Source organism: Melopsittacus undulatus, chromosome 4, assembly GCF_012275295.1.
Source record: "Melopsittacus undulatus isolate bMelUnd1 chromosome 4, bMelUnd1.mat.Z, whole genome shotgun sequence".
Lineage (NCBI taxonomy): Eukaryota > Metazoa > Chordata > Aves > Psittaciformes > Psittaculidae > Melopsittacus > Melopsittacus undulatus.
Window position 1 is genome coordinate 23,549,899 of NC_047530.1, and position 16,228 is coordinate 23,566,126.

A 16,228-nucleotide genomic window follows, 5' to 3' on the forward strand; every position below is an offset into this window, starting at 1 on the left:
GTTTAGGTTAAGATTTTTGTTAAGTTTGTTTTACCTAATGTGTCTGACAAGGAATACTTCAACTAAATGCTTCACTGATGAAGCACTAGACCAAAGTGATCTTAGTAAAAACAGCCATTGATGGGGTTTCAACTTTGAAACTACGCACTGAATTCCTATTGATTTTCAGTTTATATAACTGTAGTTTATCACACCTCTCCCTTCACTATGCTTTTGGTATTAACTGCTGAGGAACTGAGCAACAGTAAGCATAATGAACAATCTATGATTCAGGGACTCCTAAGACACGTTTAACTAGGTGCTTCTAAGTTACCGAATTACCACTTTCTGCAACTTAACATTACTCTGCTTGCATGGCTTAACACTAAATAGAAAACACTATAAAGCTACTTCTTTGTTTAGTGTACGTCCAGTACTTTATCACACACATTACCTCTTGTTCTGGTAAGTTCTCAGCGATTTCTCCTTCATCAACAACTTCACCACGCTCTTCTTTCTCCCGCTTTATCCTCTGAATCCTCTCTCTCTTCACATTACCTGCACTAACCAGCACACTCTTCAGTGCTCTCAAGCCGAAGTCATAGTGACTTTGGGAGGACAGCTGCTCATCACAAAGCCTAAGAAGCAAAAGAGACAAAATATAGTTTGATTCTGAATAGAGACAAACACAAGACTCAGTAAATGTCACTATTTTCTTGAAATTACACTGCTGCACAATGTGCTTAGTGAGATACAAAAAACATAATTTTGAACAATAACTCTGCTTTTACTGACTGGAGCCGAACTTATTACTTACTTGAAGAATGGTACTATCTTGTTGGCAAGCACTTCAGCTGTACGGAAACCCTGGGAGTACAGCATAACCTGCGCAATCAACTGGCGGTCTGGTTTTGTCATTGCCAAGCTACGGAACAACTTCTTCAAATTGTCAGGCAGATTTGATCTGCCAGCATATCCAGGATTCATGGTGATGAAGATAGCCATGTCAGGGCTCACTTTGACTTGTTTGTTCAGCAGCTCACAAGTAATTGGTGTTGCAGCTGAAAACAGAGCGCACTTAAGTTACACCTGAATCAGCAATCAATCACCCTGAAAACAGAAATCATACTTTATTCTATTTCATTCTCCTATAGTAATGGACAGTAAGTCCACTAGTACTGCAACTGAAATACAGATTCCTACCAGCTGAAAGCTGACTTCAAGTTTTTAAGTTTTGGTCAAAAGTGCCTTTATACTTGGCAGAGATGTAACTAGGCAACAAAACACCATGAAGGATGTTAAAGATGCTATATAATGCATTTACAATGTTATTATAAATGATGCTATTACAAGTGAACAATTACATACTCTTGTCATAGTTTGGGTTGGAATGTTCTCGCAAAGCTTCCTGGATGCACTGGACTTGCTGGGAAACAGCAGAGAGCATACGCTCCTCCAGTCTGTTGAACTCATCAAAGCAGCCCCATGCACCTACTTGGCACAGTCCCACAAAGATGCGTCCCATGGCCTGCACATAGAGGGCAAAAGTCACTGCAGTTGCATGATCATTCTTGCTTATGCATAGGCAAAAGCAGCAGAGAAGAGCACCTTATACAATGTATCTATGGCAGGAAGGAGCTGTATTTCTATGTAGGTTACCATCCCTGTAGTGCTGTGAGGGCTATTAAATGGGTCTGACTCTCAGATATTCGCGACTTCATAGAGTCACAGAAAATGATCACAGCTTTCTATTAGTACATACCGTATTGAAGTGTATTCACAAAACAGTCAATATAAATCCACTGCATAATGTTTTGTCTGCTGATAGGATTAGCTCCAGTCCTTTATTGCAAGGAGGATACTAGAACTACAAAACATTTCAAAATGTGTGGATTTAAGGGCAGAAACGAGTACCTGGGGAAAGGTTCACTGAAGCATGAACAGAGTAACCCATTTCAGCTTGGGACCTTCTGTTCCTCTAAACTGTCAGAGGTAGGAAGAGGACTGGGGGCAAGGAAGGAGTACACCCACTATCTGTGATGTTACTGCTCCCTAAGTATCTTCTCACAGTCACCTCTACAGGCCAAATGACGACTAAATGGACCCCTGGTCTGATCAAAATAGAACTGTTCAGAAAAAAACCCAAACAGATGGGCAACCTGGCAGAGTACTGTGATTCCTTGACAATGTTTCATATTGTCTTCTATATATACACACCCAAACAAGGTTTTTATTTTGAGACATTTGCTGTGTTATAATTTACAGAGGCATTGCATATCATTCGCAGCTGGAAGATGTCATTATTTTTGAAATATCTGGGTAAATTTTCTTAGCTTTGAAGAATACCTCACATGCTGAGGTACACTCCACAGTTGAGTTGCAAAGGATAATTTGGTAATAGTACAGCTATTTTAGCAGTCTCAAAGTCTCATTTTTCCCCATTAAACCAGTACCATCTATGCAAACCAGTTTAAGTTACTTTCCTAAAGCCAGTCTTATGCCCCCACCCTGTAGTTCCTCTTCTTTCCCCTCCACATGCTGCTATTGAACTAAAAAAAACAACCAGAACCTACCCCCCCGCAACAATGTTTTTCTTTACTTCTGCTTTAGGCATTTTTTGATACAGAGCATCTGTATGATCCACAGATTCCAGCTCAGTTAAGACTTAAAGATTATAATCCTGAAAATAAACACTGTTGGCTGTTTCAGAGTTTTGAAGAGACTATTACAGCTTATTAGCAAAGATTACATTTTTTTTAGTATCAAACAGCTTACCTGGAAGTCAAATGTTTCATCACAGTTGAAAACCAACACAAAGCGGCCAAGCTGATGTCCAAGAGCCTTAACAGATTCTGTTTTGCCAGTACCAGCAGGACCTATTTTTGAAGTGGGACAGACATGTCGCAGTATTTAATCATCTAAGGTACTCACTACCAGCGTGCTGATTCTTGATGGTCCCTGCCAAAAGGGTTCACTGAAACCCAGACCTGTTAAAACTTCTCCCAAAAGACTGTTTTGTTCTTCAAAAATTTAGTTCTAGGTGTGTTGCATGCTTACATTAAAGCTATGTATTAGAGATAACAAGTTTATACACCTGTCTCAAATTTTTATTGTACTTCAATACAAACTTACCAAATGGTGATCCTCCAAGTCTTGCTTCCAGGGCTTGAGTCATTGTCAGGTAACAGCGGTCAGTTAGCGGAGTCTGTACTAGCTTATCCTGAACACCAAGGTACTCAAAACCATAGTTGAATTTGGCATTTGCCATCTGAATGGAGAGCTGCTGCAACACATCTGTCTGCTTTGGGTCAAAGTAGAACCGCATTTGGCTGAGCCACTCAAAGGATTTGGAGTTGTCGATCCTGCTTTTGATCAGTGATCTTGTAACATCTCTCTGGTGCACCAACTCGGTGATCTGGAGAATGAAGTAACTCCTTAGACCCACTGGAATACAACCCATTGCTAACAAAGCCAGGAATCCTACAGCTTCTTGGATTATCACAGTAAATTGCCATCACTTAGAAATCATGACCTACCAACAGTCTCTGCCTTAAAATCTGCTGCTACAAAACCAGAACTAACACTGTTGACTGCTCTTGTTAAGGACTTCCATAGTTTTCAGCAAAACACTCTGGTCCAGTCAGTTTGTTAACCCACCACACTAGTGAATTACATATTTTACTTGCCAGAAACTATGAAGACAAGTACTCCTAAATCCAGGATGAATATAACTTCTCCCCCCTGCCCAAATTTTTACCCATAAAGCATATAATAATTACTATAATAAATGGCTTTATGAGGTATTTCGTGTTTGAATAAAGAAATCAGTAACCTTCATATCTGAAAGAGCTAGTCTGAAAATCAATTCAGTGATCCTGGTCTGTAATATGCCATCAAGCATTACGCTGACTATAGTGAAAAACTACCACCACCTACAGGATCAGGGCTTGATGTAGCTGCTTAAAATACACAAAACTTTCTCCTACAGGGAAAATGAATTTTAAGACTAATCAATCTTTTCATTAAACTTTTAAAAATCCTCATGAACCCAGAAGAGGAATGGAAGTTTTTACTTACCAAGTGCTCCAGTTTCCTTCTGCGAAGAGGTGGCTGCTCCATCAGCACAGAGTCTGCCAGGACATTGAGTGTGACCTCAACATTAGCTAATACAGACTGGAGAGGGCTGTTGTCTCCAGCTCCACCTGTATTGAGGGCTGACTCAACATTCTCAGACCATGCAATCTGGGCCGACAGGACAACGAGCTGAGCCTGTGTAACAAAAATCCTCATCAGACAGTTTTCCTCACTGAAGCAACCAAACTGCAGTATGCTTAAATGTTCCATATTGATACCTGGTACTTGTCAATCCAAGAGATGTAGACTGCTGGATCAATTGAAGTTGCTTTTCCAAAGATTTCCACTTCAGTAACAGATTCTGCAAGCAATTTAGCAAGGGTCACTCTCATTTCTTTTTCAACAAGAGTGAGCCACTCATTGATCTTGGGATGTTCTGTGATAGAGACAGGTGTTTTGAACAGCACCTACAAGAATTACGTTAAAGTCAGCCCATGTTCACTTATTTTCAGAATCTAATTTAAAAATAAACACTGCAGCCATACCTCCTCTCCTTCACGTGAGGATATCCCAAGAACCACAGAATTGTCTTCATTGAGAATAATGCTAGAAACGCCAGCAAACATCTTCTTGAAGTGTTTCTGCAGCTTAGCAACATTTTTGCTGTTTCCAATGATTTCAAGCAAGTCTTCATCACCAACAAAATAAAACCTAAAAATCACATAAAATTAGATCTGTATCAGAACTCCAACTATCAATTTATTTATGTTTCACAGATGGCCACTATAGCGGAGTAACTGACATTTATTTCCCCAACACTGCAAGAGTGCACAAACCACAAATTTGTCAGAAGTCATACTTCAGTTCTAAGATTAACTGTCAGTTCATGTGGTCTGTCCCATACAAGAGTGTGTATGTGCTCCATACTGTGATCTTTTCCTTACCTATCCATCCCTGAAATACCCCCAGTAGAGCCTGGGACTCAATCTGCTCTATGAGGCAGCGAGAACTCTCATTCAGTACCTCTCTCACTATTACCCTCTCATGCTAAAGTGACAATACAGTGGAAGGCTACAGGTAGGTCAGAAACAATTACTTAAATAACAGATTGTGGTAGTATAGATACTGCTCCTTCAATCAAATGCCAAAATTAGGTTGTTCAAAATGGAACCTGTAGGTTTACAGAAATCAGCTGCAATGGTTCCTTAAATAACATCTAAATGCTACAACAAGCAACTAAGGGAAGTTTTTGTTCAACTTCCTGAGAAGCAGCTGTAACTAAATTCTGTATTGAGACAACACAGATTTAAATAGTCACAACATCTTACATACATGCAAACCAAAAATTTACAGAGGCTTTAGAGAACAGTACACCAGTTCCTGCAAAGAAACATCAAAGCACTTCAAGAGTCAACTGAAGTCAACTTCATACCGGGGAAAAGAGGACCGCTCCCTTTCCAAGTATTCTCCCAGTGCCTTCTGTATCTTCCCAAGCAAGTCTGCCAGTCTCTCTAATGACCTCTGCACACCTTGGATATTAAGAACATCCATCACAAGTGGAGATTTGGACACCTTCTTCATCAGTGCCAAAAATTCAGTGCTGATGCTGCAGGTAAAATAACACAGTACATTACAGAAAACTCAATAATTACAGCCTGCAGAACACCACAGTTATTAGTCTCTAAATGACCACTGCCTAAGTGCTGCAGCAGTCCTAGGGAACACAAGGCTAAAGTCCCCACATAGCTCTTCATGTACCCACACAACAACTTGACCTAACTTGCTTTGCAATGTTCAATTTACTGATTCAACTGCTGAAGGTCTACTTGTTTTCCATTTCCTGAAGAGATGCACAAATATGATTCTCTGATCTGACTGGAAGTGTATGGAATGAATACAGATGACCAGGGCAACTTAAAGCAGAGGAAGAAAATTATATTTGAAGGGTGAGATTGAAGGCTGAGGCAAAAGAAATTGACCTGCTTGTTGCAGCTACAATGCAAGAAAAATCCCAGAAATAGTTGACCAGAACTAGCAAGAAAATCTGACTGAATTCTAATCATCTTCTAAAAATTGTACATCAGCCTGTTTACTGCAAACCTTTTTCTGTCATAGCTGTCTACATGCAACTTCTGCTGCATCTGTTTGATGAACTTAATGTATACAACAGGGCTGTAATCCCCCTGGACCAGATAAATACCTTAATTTCTCATATATATATATATATATATATATATGCACACACACGTATATACGCATTCTCATATATATATACACACATGCATACACAAGACATATATAGTTCATATGGACCAGTTAGTATAGAATAGTTTTTCAACTTAGAGAGTGCTACACTGAAGTAATGAAGTTACAGGCCTGTCCACATGGTGCCCCAAAGGAGGCAAGAAAAGAACAAAGCAATTAAAAAGTTACCTCTGGAACCGCTGTGTCTCCACAGGCAGCAAGTGCTTGATGTCTGCACTACCAGTAAAGATACCCTCCAGGTAGACCCATCGCCTTTGGACATCTATCCAGACATCAAAGAGTGCCATGATCCGGTTGAGCTTATCTTCCCAGCTAAGGGCATCTTCCTCGAACACCTGAAGTTTAAATGCTGCATTAAAACTCATTTTAACAGTATCAGGAGACTGACTGCTACTTATTGTTAACAGAAACAGCTGCTTGAGAGTTACAGAATATACATGTGCAATTAACTGGCAGTTTAATCACCCCCCGATGACAAATAAATAAACTGAACAAGAGGGGAAGGCAGAATTAAATGAAGGTTCTTCAGCCCTGTTCTCCATTTTACCTTGTAGTATGGTGACAGCTTCATAGCAGACACGCTGTTGATGTGCTCTTTTACTTTGTTGAAAAGGTCATCCCATCCACGAATCAAACGACATTTGTTCTGATAATTAACCAAGTCCAATTCATAAGTGTTCCACACTTCTCTTATCTGAAGAAAAAAAAATGTTTAAGATATGACATCAATAATTTCTGCTCCAACATATTACAGTAATCATATTTTACTTTTTTATCCTGTTTTTTTTTATAGAAATATTGAAAATATGATGCATTTAGATAAAACAAACCAGGCAGAGTGTCTGCAGTCATTATTAAGAACTACATTTCCAAAATGATGCAAGTTTCATCAGAAGCTTACATAGCTTTACTCTGTTTGCCAAAACAGAGCACTCATGGAGTCTCAGCACTTCTATCAACAGCTTAGATTGATTAAGTCTAATACATAAGTGTCAGCCACCCTACAGCAAGCCTTTGATTCGCTATAGTACGCATACATGCCAGTTGATACTAGCCTGTTTCAAGAACTCTTCCAAAGCCATCTCTCCCTGAGCCACCAGCAGCACATCTTTGACGATTGCTTCATTTCTTTGTAAATCGACATCCCAGATCTGACCCAAGGTCAATTCTGAGACAACCCAGTTGACATGAAGCCTTTTCATCAGCTGTTTCCAGTGACGATCTTTAAGTGCCTCGGATTTCAGTTCAATAACTAACATGTTTATCTACAGAAGATAAAAAAGCAAGTTACATCCTTCAACTTGAACTATAAAATCCCTGAACCCATGCGTTTTAGATATGAGCATAAGTTACCTTCATGTAGCCCTTCAGGAGTCTCTGGACATACTCATACGAAGCGTATTGTCGCAGGCGGGCAGGGAAGTTTTTCAGTTGGTTCAGCAGAGCATCTAAATTTTGTCGAAGCTGTCAGTAACATAAAAGCAATTAAATCTTTCTCTGCAAATGCTGCATACACAGTTGTACAAGTTTCAAGCAGTGTATTTTTACAAAAACCTCTTACTGATGAGATACTGGCAGTACAGCTCTTTTAGCGTTAGACATATTTGCATAGTATGACATATTGTCACAGGCAGTTTATGCCTTAGTGTTCTACCGCTCTCTACCTGCTGAATATTGAACTAAAACTGATGCTGTTCTTTCAACCATATAATGAAGTTTCCATAATAAGGTCCAACAGCCTACTTAAAACCCAGCAATTTCTGCTCTGTCAATGCAGTTCAATCTCAGCTTCAAAACTACTGGAATTAGCAGATGGAATCCCCATCAAAATTACTGAAGCTGTAACAAACCCTGTGAATTATTATTTTTATTAGCTTAGCATGAGAAGAAATAAGCTAAAAAGATTCTGAAAAAGGCACCTAAACACTGAAAACAATCTGGAATGTGACAATTGAGCCTGTCCATCTTTAGAGGTCCAATTCCTAAATTGCATATACTTGTAGTAATGTTGTTTATGTATACAGAAGTACCTTGCGAGGCTGTACTGAAACCCAGGGCTGTTCTTTCATTTGATCAATCTGTTCCCATACTTTAGAGAGTTCAGACCAGACGCCTTTGAGATCCTGCAACTCTTCAAGAGCAACCTGTAATAAAAAGTGCATCAAATATCAACAGTTATTCCTAATTTCTTCAAAGTCATGAGTGTGGGGAAGTTAAACAGAACACTTTGAGCATGTAAAAAAACTTCAGATAGCTATCCAATTCATACTGTCAAGAAATGCAATAGCAAGTGACCCATGAGATATTAGAACCTCAGGTGCCATACCAGCTTCACAAGAATGAGCCTGTGAAGGAAGAGATCACAATCTCTTAAGGCAAGAAATGAAGAAGTGTGGAGGCTGTGTCTTGATACTAGTACACTGCAGGTTACAAGTCACTCTCTTAGGAGAGAGAGAGATGGAAATGAAATATTTTTATCTCAAATGAACAAAATACTGTGTGAGCAGGTTGTACCTGGACACGCTCTTCACTGCCACTGAGCAGTCCTGTATCTGTTAGTTCCAGAGCTTCCTTGGCCTTTGCACACTTCTCACGATCATCTTTCAGCCTACTGAACTTTCCTTCATAAATGGTAAGAGCTTGAAGAGCCTCTTCTGGACGAAGGTTTCCCTAAAGGTTGCATGGGACACATTAACCCAAAAATCCTACAACCAAGTTGAAGCCAAGGTAAAAGCAGTAAGTAAATACTAGATGTTTGTTTGTATCATTATTTTCCCATTTCCAGTTTGCTGACAATAAGGTTACATACTAATGCAGAGTAAGTCTCATCCCACTTTTATATGCAGGTTTTTGCTTTCCTGAATAGCACTTTGGGAAGAAAGAAAAAAAACCCAAAAATGCAGCTTGCTTCTAAATTCTCCTACATGCATGCCTCTGACACTGCCCTTGTTTCAGCAAAAGCTTGTTAGTCGCTTGAGTTGCCTAGGTTTTTGCACCTAGTAAAGGCCTATGCTTTAAGAGCAAATTTCCTTATGGCACTCCTCCCCCCATCAACATATTGGCAAGTTACAGAGCCCTCAAACAGACTTCTACCATCATTTAAAATTAAAACCTGCAAAAAAAGCACATAAATTAACTGCCTGCTTCTTACTGAATATGAAGAATCTACCATGTTTGCTGAATGAGTATCAATCATGACTTACTGTTACGGGCTTTGTTTTCTCCCAGTCTGTTAGCAAGTCAGTTGTTCGGCTCTCCACTGCGCGATCCTCTTGAACTATCTTCATCTGCAAATTTGCTACTTGTTGTTGAATGGCAGAATCCTTTCTACGCATAATATCATTAAAGGCACCCCATTCTCCTTCAATGTTGTCAATGTACAGCCAAGAGGATGGAAACTGAAACCTTTGTTTCTCAAGCAAGCGCTGACCATTGCGATAAAGCTACAAGAGAGAGTGGTTGTAAGTTAAAAAGACAAAACTTAGTTAAGTTGCAAGGCTAAATACTCAAGATATTTTAACAAGTGTCCACTACAATATTCACAGGTTATGAAGCTCATGTCCGTTCTTTAAGAACTTGAATATTATGAAACTGTATTTTTAGACCTAAGTGTGACATTTCCAGAAGAAGGTATCATTAGCAAGACAACATACCTCAACTTGCTTTTCAAACTGCTTGATTTTACGTTTCAAGGACTGCACGTATGTGATAAAAGTCACTGCATCTGATGTGCTGGCAGTGTCCACTGAATGCTGCTCCAGTTCTTGACGGGACTGTTTGGGGCACAAATCAGCATTTCAGAAGTCTAGAACAGTTGACTTAAAAGTGAAAAACTGGAATTTGGACTTGTCTTACCTTAGAAATTTGTGAATGAAACTCTGTCATATTCTGGCCAAGCATTTGGCCAAATTTGCTGAGCACTTCCTTGTGCCAGGAGTCATACTTCAAGTTCACCTTTGATTGTACCTGTGATTGAATAAAGTTACATAATAGTAATTTGTCAGCCTTGCTATTTTCTGCTATACACTCAATCTGAAATTGAATCCATTTATCATACACACCAACTACAATTTCTTACCTTGCCATAGTCTATGACAACAGGTCCAAATTCCTTTCTGGTTTCTGCATTGTCAAACGTTCCTCTTGCCTTTCTTATCTGAACTAAAAGGGCTTGCCACTTATTCAGGTCTTCTCCAAGACGGTTGTATATATTTTCAGCCTGCATATCCCACAGACACTGGTACTGCAGCCAAACCTGATTGAGGTATTTCACAATGTTCAGAACTTCTCCAGCACATTCCAAAAGATGTGTGCATCCCCATCCCTCAGGAAAACTGAAAGAAGGGTCCACTTTCATTTTAGCTGTAGCATTATGTGGTGTCAGCCTCCTACCTTGACATACTGTTCCACTTCAGTCACAATTCCCATGATAGCAGAGTATGTCTCCTCCAGAGCCGCAGGGCCATCAGGCATCCTTGTCAATGCATTACGATAGAATTTCTCTTCTTCAGAGAGCTCATAATGCACTCCAACCTAAGAACCACAATTATACATGTGATATATGTGAGTTCCTAGAGCACTCAGGTGCACTCCTAGAGCAACACATTAAGATATCAAGCACAACTAACTGCAAAGTGAAAATACTTGCTTAGATTTATATACAGCTTCATTATACTTACCTGGTATCTCTGACTCTGAATTCTTGGTAGAGACAGGATTACCGTCTTCCAAAAAAACATTTCTTGATAAAGTTTGTACCTACACTCTTCAATTGGTGGATTCAAGTATATCACCTGGTTGGTTATTCTTAGTTCATGTACGATGTTCTGCAGGAACAGTAAACCCAAGTTTTACTGACAGATACTCCTACATATAGACAAGAATTCTGGACTTCAAGAGGCAGCAAACACTGCTGAAAAATCAACTTGCAATTAAAGGTGAGGCAAGTATTCCTTCAAAAACAGATGCAGAAAAAATATCTGTCTCTCATGTAAGTCTCAGATATAATTCTTGGATTAACTGACAATAAGGTTAAAAAAAATTGATCAGAAAACTTCAACAGCAAAACTTACTTTGATCTTGGGTTCACCACCAGGCTTATGGCTCACTTGAGGAGCATCTGTATCCATGTCAACTTCTGCTTTGTCATCTGCTTGTCCAAGAAGAACTTGGGTCCAGGCCCTCAGTCCTGCTTGCAAACGAACACCCAGGATTCTTTCAATCTAAAGAACATAAGCCACATTGAAGGAAACAGCTGTATATTCACTGCATAAAGATCCCCACTACTGATATATTCCAACACCACACATACTATGGTGCCTCAAAGAACCAAGTGTTCCTTTACTAAGTCACTAAAGAAGTTTAGGAGTTTTGGTAAATTTTCACTGAATAGAAGTTCAAAGCTTCTCCTGTCCTCATGGACTTCAAAGGAACTTAACAATTTTAACTGCTCTGAAGTTGGCTGAAACCTAAAGCTTTACTCAACAGCAGAAGCAAATAATACAAAGGCAGTGGGTCCTGCTACCAGAATAGAAAATATTCACCAACCTTTAAAAAAAAAAAAAGCCGGTGACCTGCTTTTTCGCTGGCACCTTCTAGGCAGTCAAGCTGTATCAAACTTTTTGTCTTCAAACAACAAAATTCCCCTTGAACTAGTTGATCCCAAAAGTCAACAGCAGAAAATAAACAAGTCTTGCACCTTCTGCTTACAAAACATATATAAAATTTTCAGAGAATTGAGAGACACAATATTCCTTGGGTGACTATGAAGAATGTAATAAAAAAATACATTTGTACCCAATGAAAATGTTTTTTTTTCTAAATACATACCACCTCCTTATCTCAAACCTACCTCTATATCCAACTTATTGACCCAGATTGGCAAATTTGAATATGAATGAAGATTTAAGTCATCCACAGCTTTCTGAACCCTGTTCAAGATTTCAGAGAAAGTCCTGTGATCATACATGCATGTTTCCAATGATCTCACTTCCAAGTCTATTTTCTCTTCAATAATGAGCAGATCATCCACCTAAAATGGTATAGGAAAAATTGAATGTTTAGTTTGACAGTTAGATAGAAGCAACAATATTGTGCAGCAATGGTTAGTCACTTCTCTTTATTTGGATCCAGTTTGTCTACCAATTTTAGTAGTACTAAAAGAGCCATTTCGCTGGCCAACTTGTTACAACCCTATCAGCTACTTAACCAAAGAGCTATAGAATAGCACATTAGCTATCCCATTCCACTTTTGGTTAACCACACTGCTGAAGGATCAATGTAAAAATTCTGCAGAATTTGCAAGATAAAACAAACCTTTTCTTGGAAACTGAAGACAGTCTCAGCTAAGCGCTGTACGTATGGATCAAGTTTGTACGATTCCCACACGAGGGCAATTCCTTCTGCAATCAAAGCCTGCACCTCCTTCTTCAAGCCAGCAACCAGAAGTGAGATAGTATTACGCTCTTCTACTTTCTCACATGTACGCTCATATGTACGGACACTTTCAATCAGAGAAATAGCAAATGGGTAGAGCTGGTTTGCTTGGTGAGCTTTGTTGACAATTGCTAAGGGAACACGGAAACCAAGCCACTTCAGGTTTCGGACTTCTTTTGAAAGTGTAATTATTTCTGGGAGGAAGTTGACTTTCAGTTTCAGGACATTTCCACTTCGACCTCTAACACGAGTGCTTTCAATGGTGAAAATACGACCAGACACACCAAGATTGCGTTGCTGAACTTTTCTTGCCCAGTCATCAAAGATCTCCTGTGTGTTGAGCTTCATGCGAAAGCTATCTCCATCCTGCTTTAGCTTCTGACCTTCTACATGGTTCTCCCAGCCTTTGCCAAGGACATCCTCAACACGCTTCATGTAAGCGGTGAGCTGTCTGTCAATCTGTTTTGCCCAAATTATAGACCCAGACACAGGAGGCAAGTCACGAACATGACTCATTTTACAAGCTTGACTCTGGGGGTATTGTACTTTAAATTTGTCATGAAGAGACTCAATATCATCTTTTACGCGCTGGATCAACTGTGTTTGATATTCACGAATGGCACCACGAATGTGAGGTCTGACAAATAAGGCATTAAACCTGGAGAAGATTCTGAACATCTCATTGGCATTCTTCGCTGTACCAAGCTGGTCTCTCAAACGGGCAGTTATTCTTGTTTCAACTCTATCAATTCTTTCATCATACCGTTTCATTGCTGCCTCCCACGCTTCTGTGCCTTCTTTGGAAACATCTAACCCATCTACTTCCTTAACATTCTCATAAGCAAGATTGACTTCTTCAATTGCATTAGCATCTGCAGCATCAAAAAGGACTTCTGCTACTTTCATATCCTGTGGTTCAGGTACTTCTCCTTGATTTTGTTGGGCAACAGCCGTCACCTGCATTAGAATCACACTTAAGTGAGTTGGATGATTCAAAATTTACCTACAAATAGTCACAAAGTCTGTTATAACAAGTACTGAAAAAAATCCCTATTCGTTTACAAATAAGTAAACAAATTAGTACCAAATCCTTAACAAACTTGCAGTCATGTTTAAATTTAAGTTCCATTATGAACAGGGCAACAGTTGCTTTACAAACTTCCACTACTGTGCAGCATAATCTCATTTTACACTGTGAATTAGCCAAGCTCAAGAATTTACACTCTTACTAATCTCTGTTATGTCTGCACTTGCTGTTTTTGTTAAAAGGTGCATGGCCATGTAGTATGTGATGTAAGTCAGAATAAAAGATGAACCTATCAAAAAGGGTTCAAAATTAGACCGGTTTTGGGAGCAGATAGTGAAACTGAGTGTTACATTAGCTTTGTGTTAGTAACTTTTCAAACAATGAACATTCTTGAAGAAGCCATACAGATTTTCTGTCTGATAACCACCAAGAACATTACCTGAGGTCGCAAGACTCTCACAATAACTGCCCTCAGCTGCTCATGCTGACGCCTGAATTTCCTCATTTGATCAAGACGACCCTGGAGTTTCCTATGAGCTGGATTGATACGCCAAACCATCTTCAGGTTCTCCTCCCTTTTTCTTTTCACAATATCTCTCAGCAGAACTTGCAGCTTCTCATATTCATCATCCCAGGTTTGGAATACTTCAAAGCATGCAACCATTACCTGAAGAGAGTTTTACAACAGGAACTTTAGCTCCCAAACAAAATTCTTTCCAAAAGTCATTATTCAGTGCAAAATACAGCCATACCCTATTATCCATACCCTATATCCTATATCACAAATTGTAACATACCTTTTCAAACTCTTCGTAGGCAACATGCATCAGCTTTCTGGTTCCCAACACTTTAAGTAGCTGAGAGCTCAGATCTCTTGAAATAGCCTCCACTAAACGCAATGCTCTTTGGATTGGGTATTTTGTGTTTCTGATTTTTCTCAAATGAGTAAATATTGCAACAAGAGCCTGCCTTATTTTGTCCAACTCAGTAGCAGACAGCAAGTCATTCAGTGGAAAGTCTTTCATCAGTGGATTATAGTCATTCACTGTCTCCAGAGCCTGTTTCAGACCTAAATGTAAAAATACCTTTAATACAACTTTTAATTTCATTAATCACATCTGTAGTTTTAACTAGACCAAGGTTACTCTAAACAGCATTGTTCTTTGTACCACAAAGTTCAAGTTCCAAAATAGCAAGTTTCTGTAGAACATTTGTAAAAAAAATATTGAACAGACATTTTACCTGTGTCCGTATCAAAGCTCACAGTCGCATGAAAACGTTTGCCATGTTTCAGGATATCCAGAGTCAGAAGAACTTCTGGACTTTCACGTTTTTCCTGAATGCGATACAGAGCCCGTTCCAAATTTAACCAGAAGCTTATCTCCTGTAATGCAGTGCCTGATGCAGGATCTCGATCTAGTTTGGTTACCTTAAAAGTAATAGAAAGAGAAGGGAAGGAGAGAAGCATTTAACTCATATGCGCCAACTGTAAAAACTTGTTTGATTACTGAATGTAGTTGAAACACGTAATATCTCCTAGGTTTAAATAACTGAACCTTAGTCAGTTTTGGCACTCATTTTCTGACAAGTTTAGGAACTGCAGTGCAACAAGAGTCAAAGTTTAATTCTAGTGGCCCTGGAAGTTGGTTTTAGCAACTCATGTGGCATCTTCACCATAGCCTAAAAAAGTCACCTGTCCACTTCCTTGATCTCTGTTTGTATTCTGGTTAATGACAGATGAGCCAGAAAAGAAAACAAATGTTTTATGCTCTGGAGTAGGAAAAGGCACCACTATTCCATGAGCAATGGGTGTTTAATGTGCCCATGGAAAAAAAAAAGCCAGAGTAGTATCTGAAATTCTATTTCTGAGTAACAGCAGAATACAGAGCTCTTTTGAAAAGTAAAAGGCAGTCATACAGAGATTACAGGACAGTACTGGAGCAACTGTTCTGAATGCACCTGGATAAAGAACAAGCCAAACTCACAAGACCCACTTCTCTCAATTTCCTGTGAAGAGGAGTGCTGTTCTGTTGGTTGGTTGGGTTTTTTTACCTTTTGTATCTCTCTGATCCAGCGGTTGACTCCAGACTGTAGTTGATTGAGGAATAATGGATCTTCAGCCTTCTCACCAAAATCTGTAACCTTTGGTTTTTCTCCACGTTCATAACACTGCTTGGCAACATTAGTAATAGTTGCATGAATTGGCAGACTAATCTCCGGAATTTCAATATTCTGTTGCAGATGCAAGAGGCCCATTTCAAGTTCTGCAATCTTTTTCTCAACTGAAGGAGCCATCTTATCTCCATCCCTGAAAAAGCGCAGATGTTTCCATGTAAGAGGCCAAACATAAATGACACACAACACATTAAAGCCATATGAACTACTTCCCTGGAGTCAGCAACAGCATCAGATGCAACTGTGCTTAAACAATTACACATGACTTGCCTT

At 39.3% G+C, this 16,228-nt stretch overlaps 1 protein-coding gene across 1 annotated transcript in view; it reads right to left on the reverse strand.

Moving 5' to 3' along the window:
* DYNC1H1 (dynein cytoplasmic 1 heavy chain 1) overlaps positions 1 to 16,228 on the reverse strand; it is a 47,066-nt gene that overhangs the window by 27,020 nt on the left and 3,818 nt on the right. Inside the window, exons 4-31 of the mRNA XM_005149555.2 lie at positions 15,833 to 16,088; positions 15,023 to 15,209; positions 14,578 to 14,849; positions 14,220 to 14,447; positions 12,634 to 13,710; positions 12,170 to 12,349; positions 11,391 to 11,540; positions 10,998 to 11,144; positions 10,711 to 10,851; positions 10,397 to 10,573; positions 10,174 to 10,284; positions 9,972 to 10,091; positions 9,522 to 9,761; positions 8,833 to 8,988; positions 8,349 to 8,462; positions 7,672 to 7,782; positions 7,374 to 7,583; positions 6,866 to 7,012; positions 6,487 to 6,653; positions 5,486 to 5,659; positions 4,599 to 4,764; positions 4,332 to 4,520; positions 4,057 to 4,248; positions 3,112 to 3,394; positions 2,755 to 2,855; positions 1,348 to 1,507; positions 797 to 1,040; positions 434 to 617 (exon numbers count right to left, since the gene is read on the reverse strand). Of these exons, the coding sequence (XP_005149612.1) occupies positions 434 to 617; positions 797 to 1,040; positions 1,348 to 1,507; positions 2,755 to 2,855; positions 3,112 to 3,394; positions 4,057 to 4,248; positions 4,332 to 4,520; positions 4,599 to 4,764; positions 5,486 to 5,659; positions 6,487 to 6,653; positions 6,866 to 7,012; positions 7,374 to 7,583; positions 7,672 to 7,782; positions 8,349 to 8,462; positions 8,833 to 8,988; positions 9,522 to 9,761; positions 9,972 to 10,091; positions 10,174 to 10,284; positions 10,397 to 10,573; positions 10,711 to 10,851; positions 10,998 to 11,144; positions 11,391 to 11,540; positions 12,170 to 12,349; positions 12,634 to 13,710; positions 14,220 to 14,447; positions 14,578 to 14,849; positions 15,023 to 15,209; positions 15,833 to 16,088 (5,884 nt within the window). The remainder of the gene's footprint in view (positions 1 to 433; positions 618 to 796; positions 1,041 to 1,347; positions 1,508 to 2,754; positions 2,856 to 3,111; positions 3,395 to 4,056; positions 4,249 to 4,331; positions 4,521 to 4,598; positions 4,765 to 5,485; positions 5,660 to 6,486; positions 6,654 to 6,865; positions 7,013 to 7,373; positions 7,584 to 7,671; positions 7,783 to 8,348; positions 8,463 to 8,832; positions 8,989 to 9,521; positions 9,762 to 9,971; positions 10,092 to 10,173; positions 10,285 to 10,396; positions 10,574 to 10,710; positions 10,852 to 10,997; positions 11,145 to 11,390; positions 11,541 to 12,169; positions 12,350 to 12,633; positions 13,711 to 14,219; positions 14,448 to 14,577; positions 14,850 to 15,022; positions 15,210 to 15,832; positions 16,089 to 16,228) is intronic.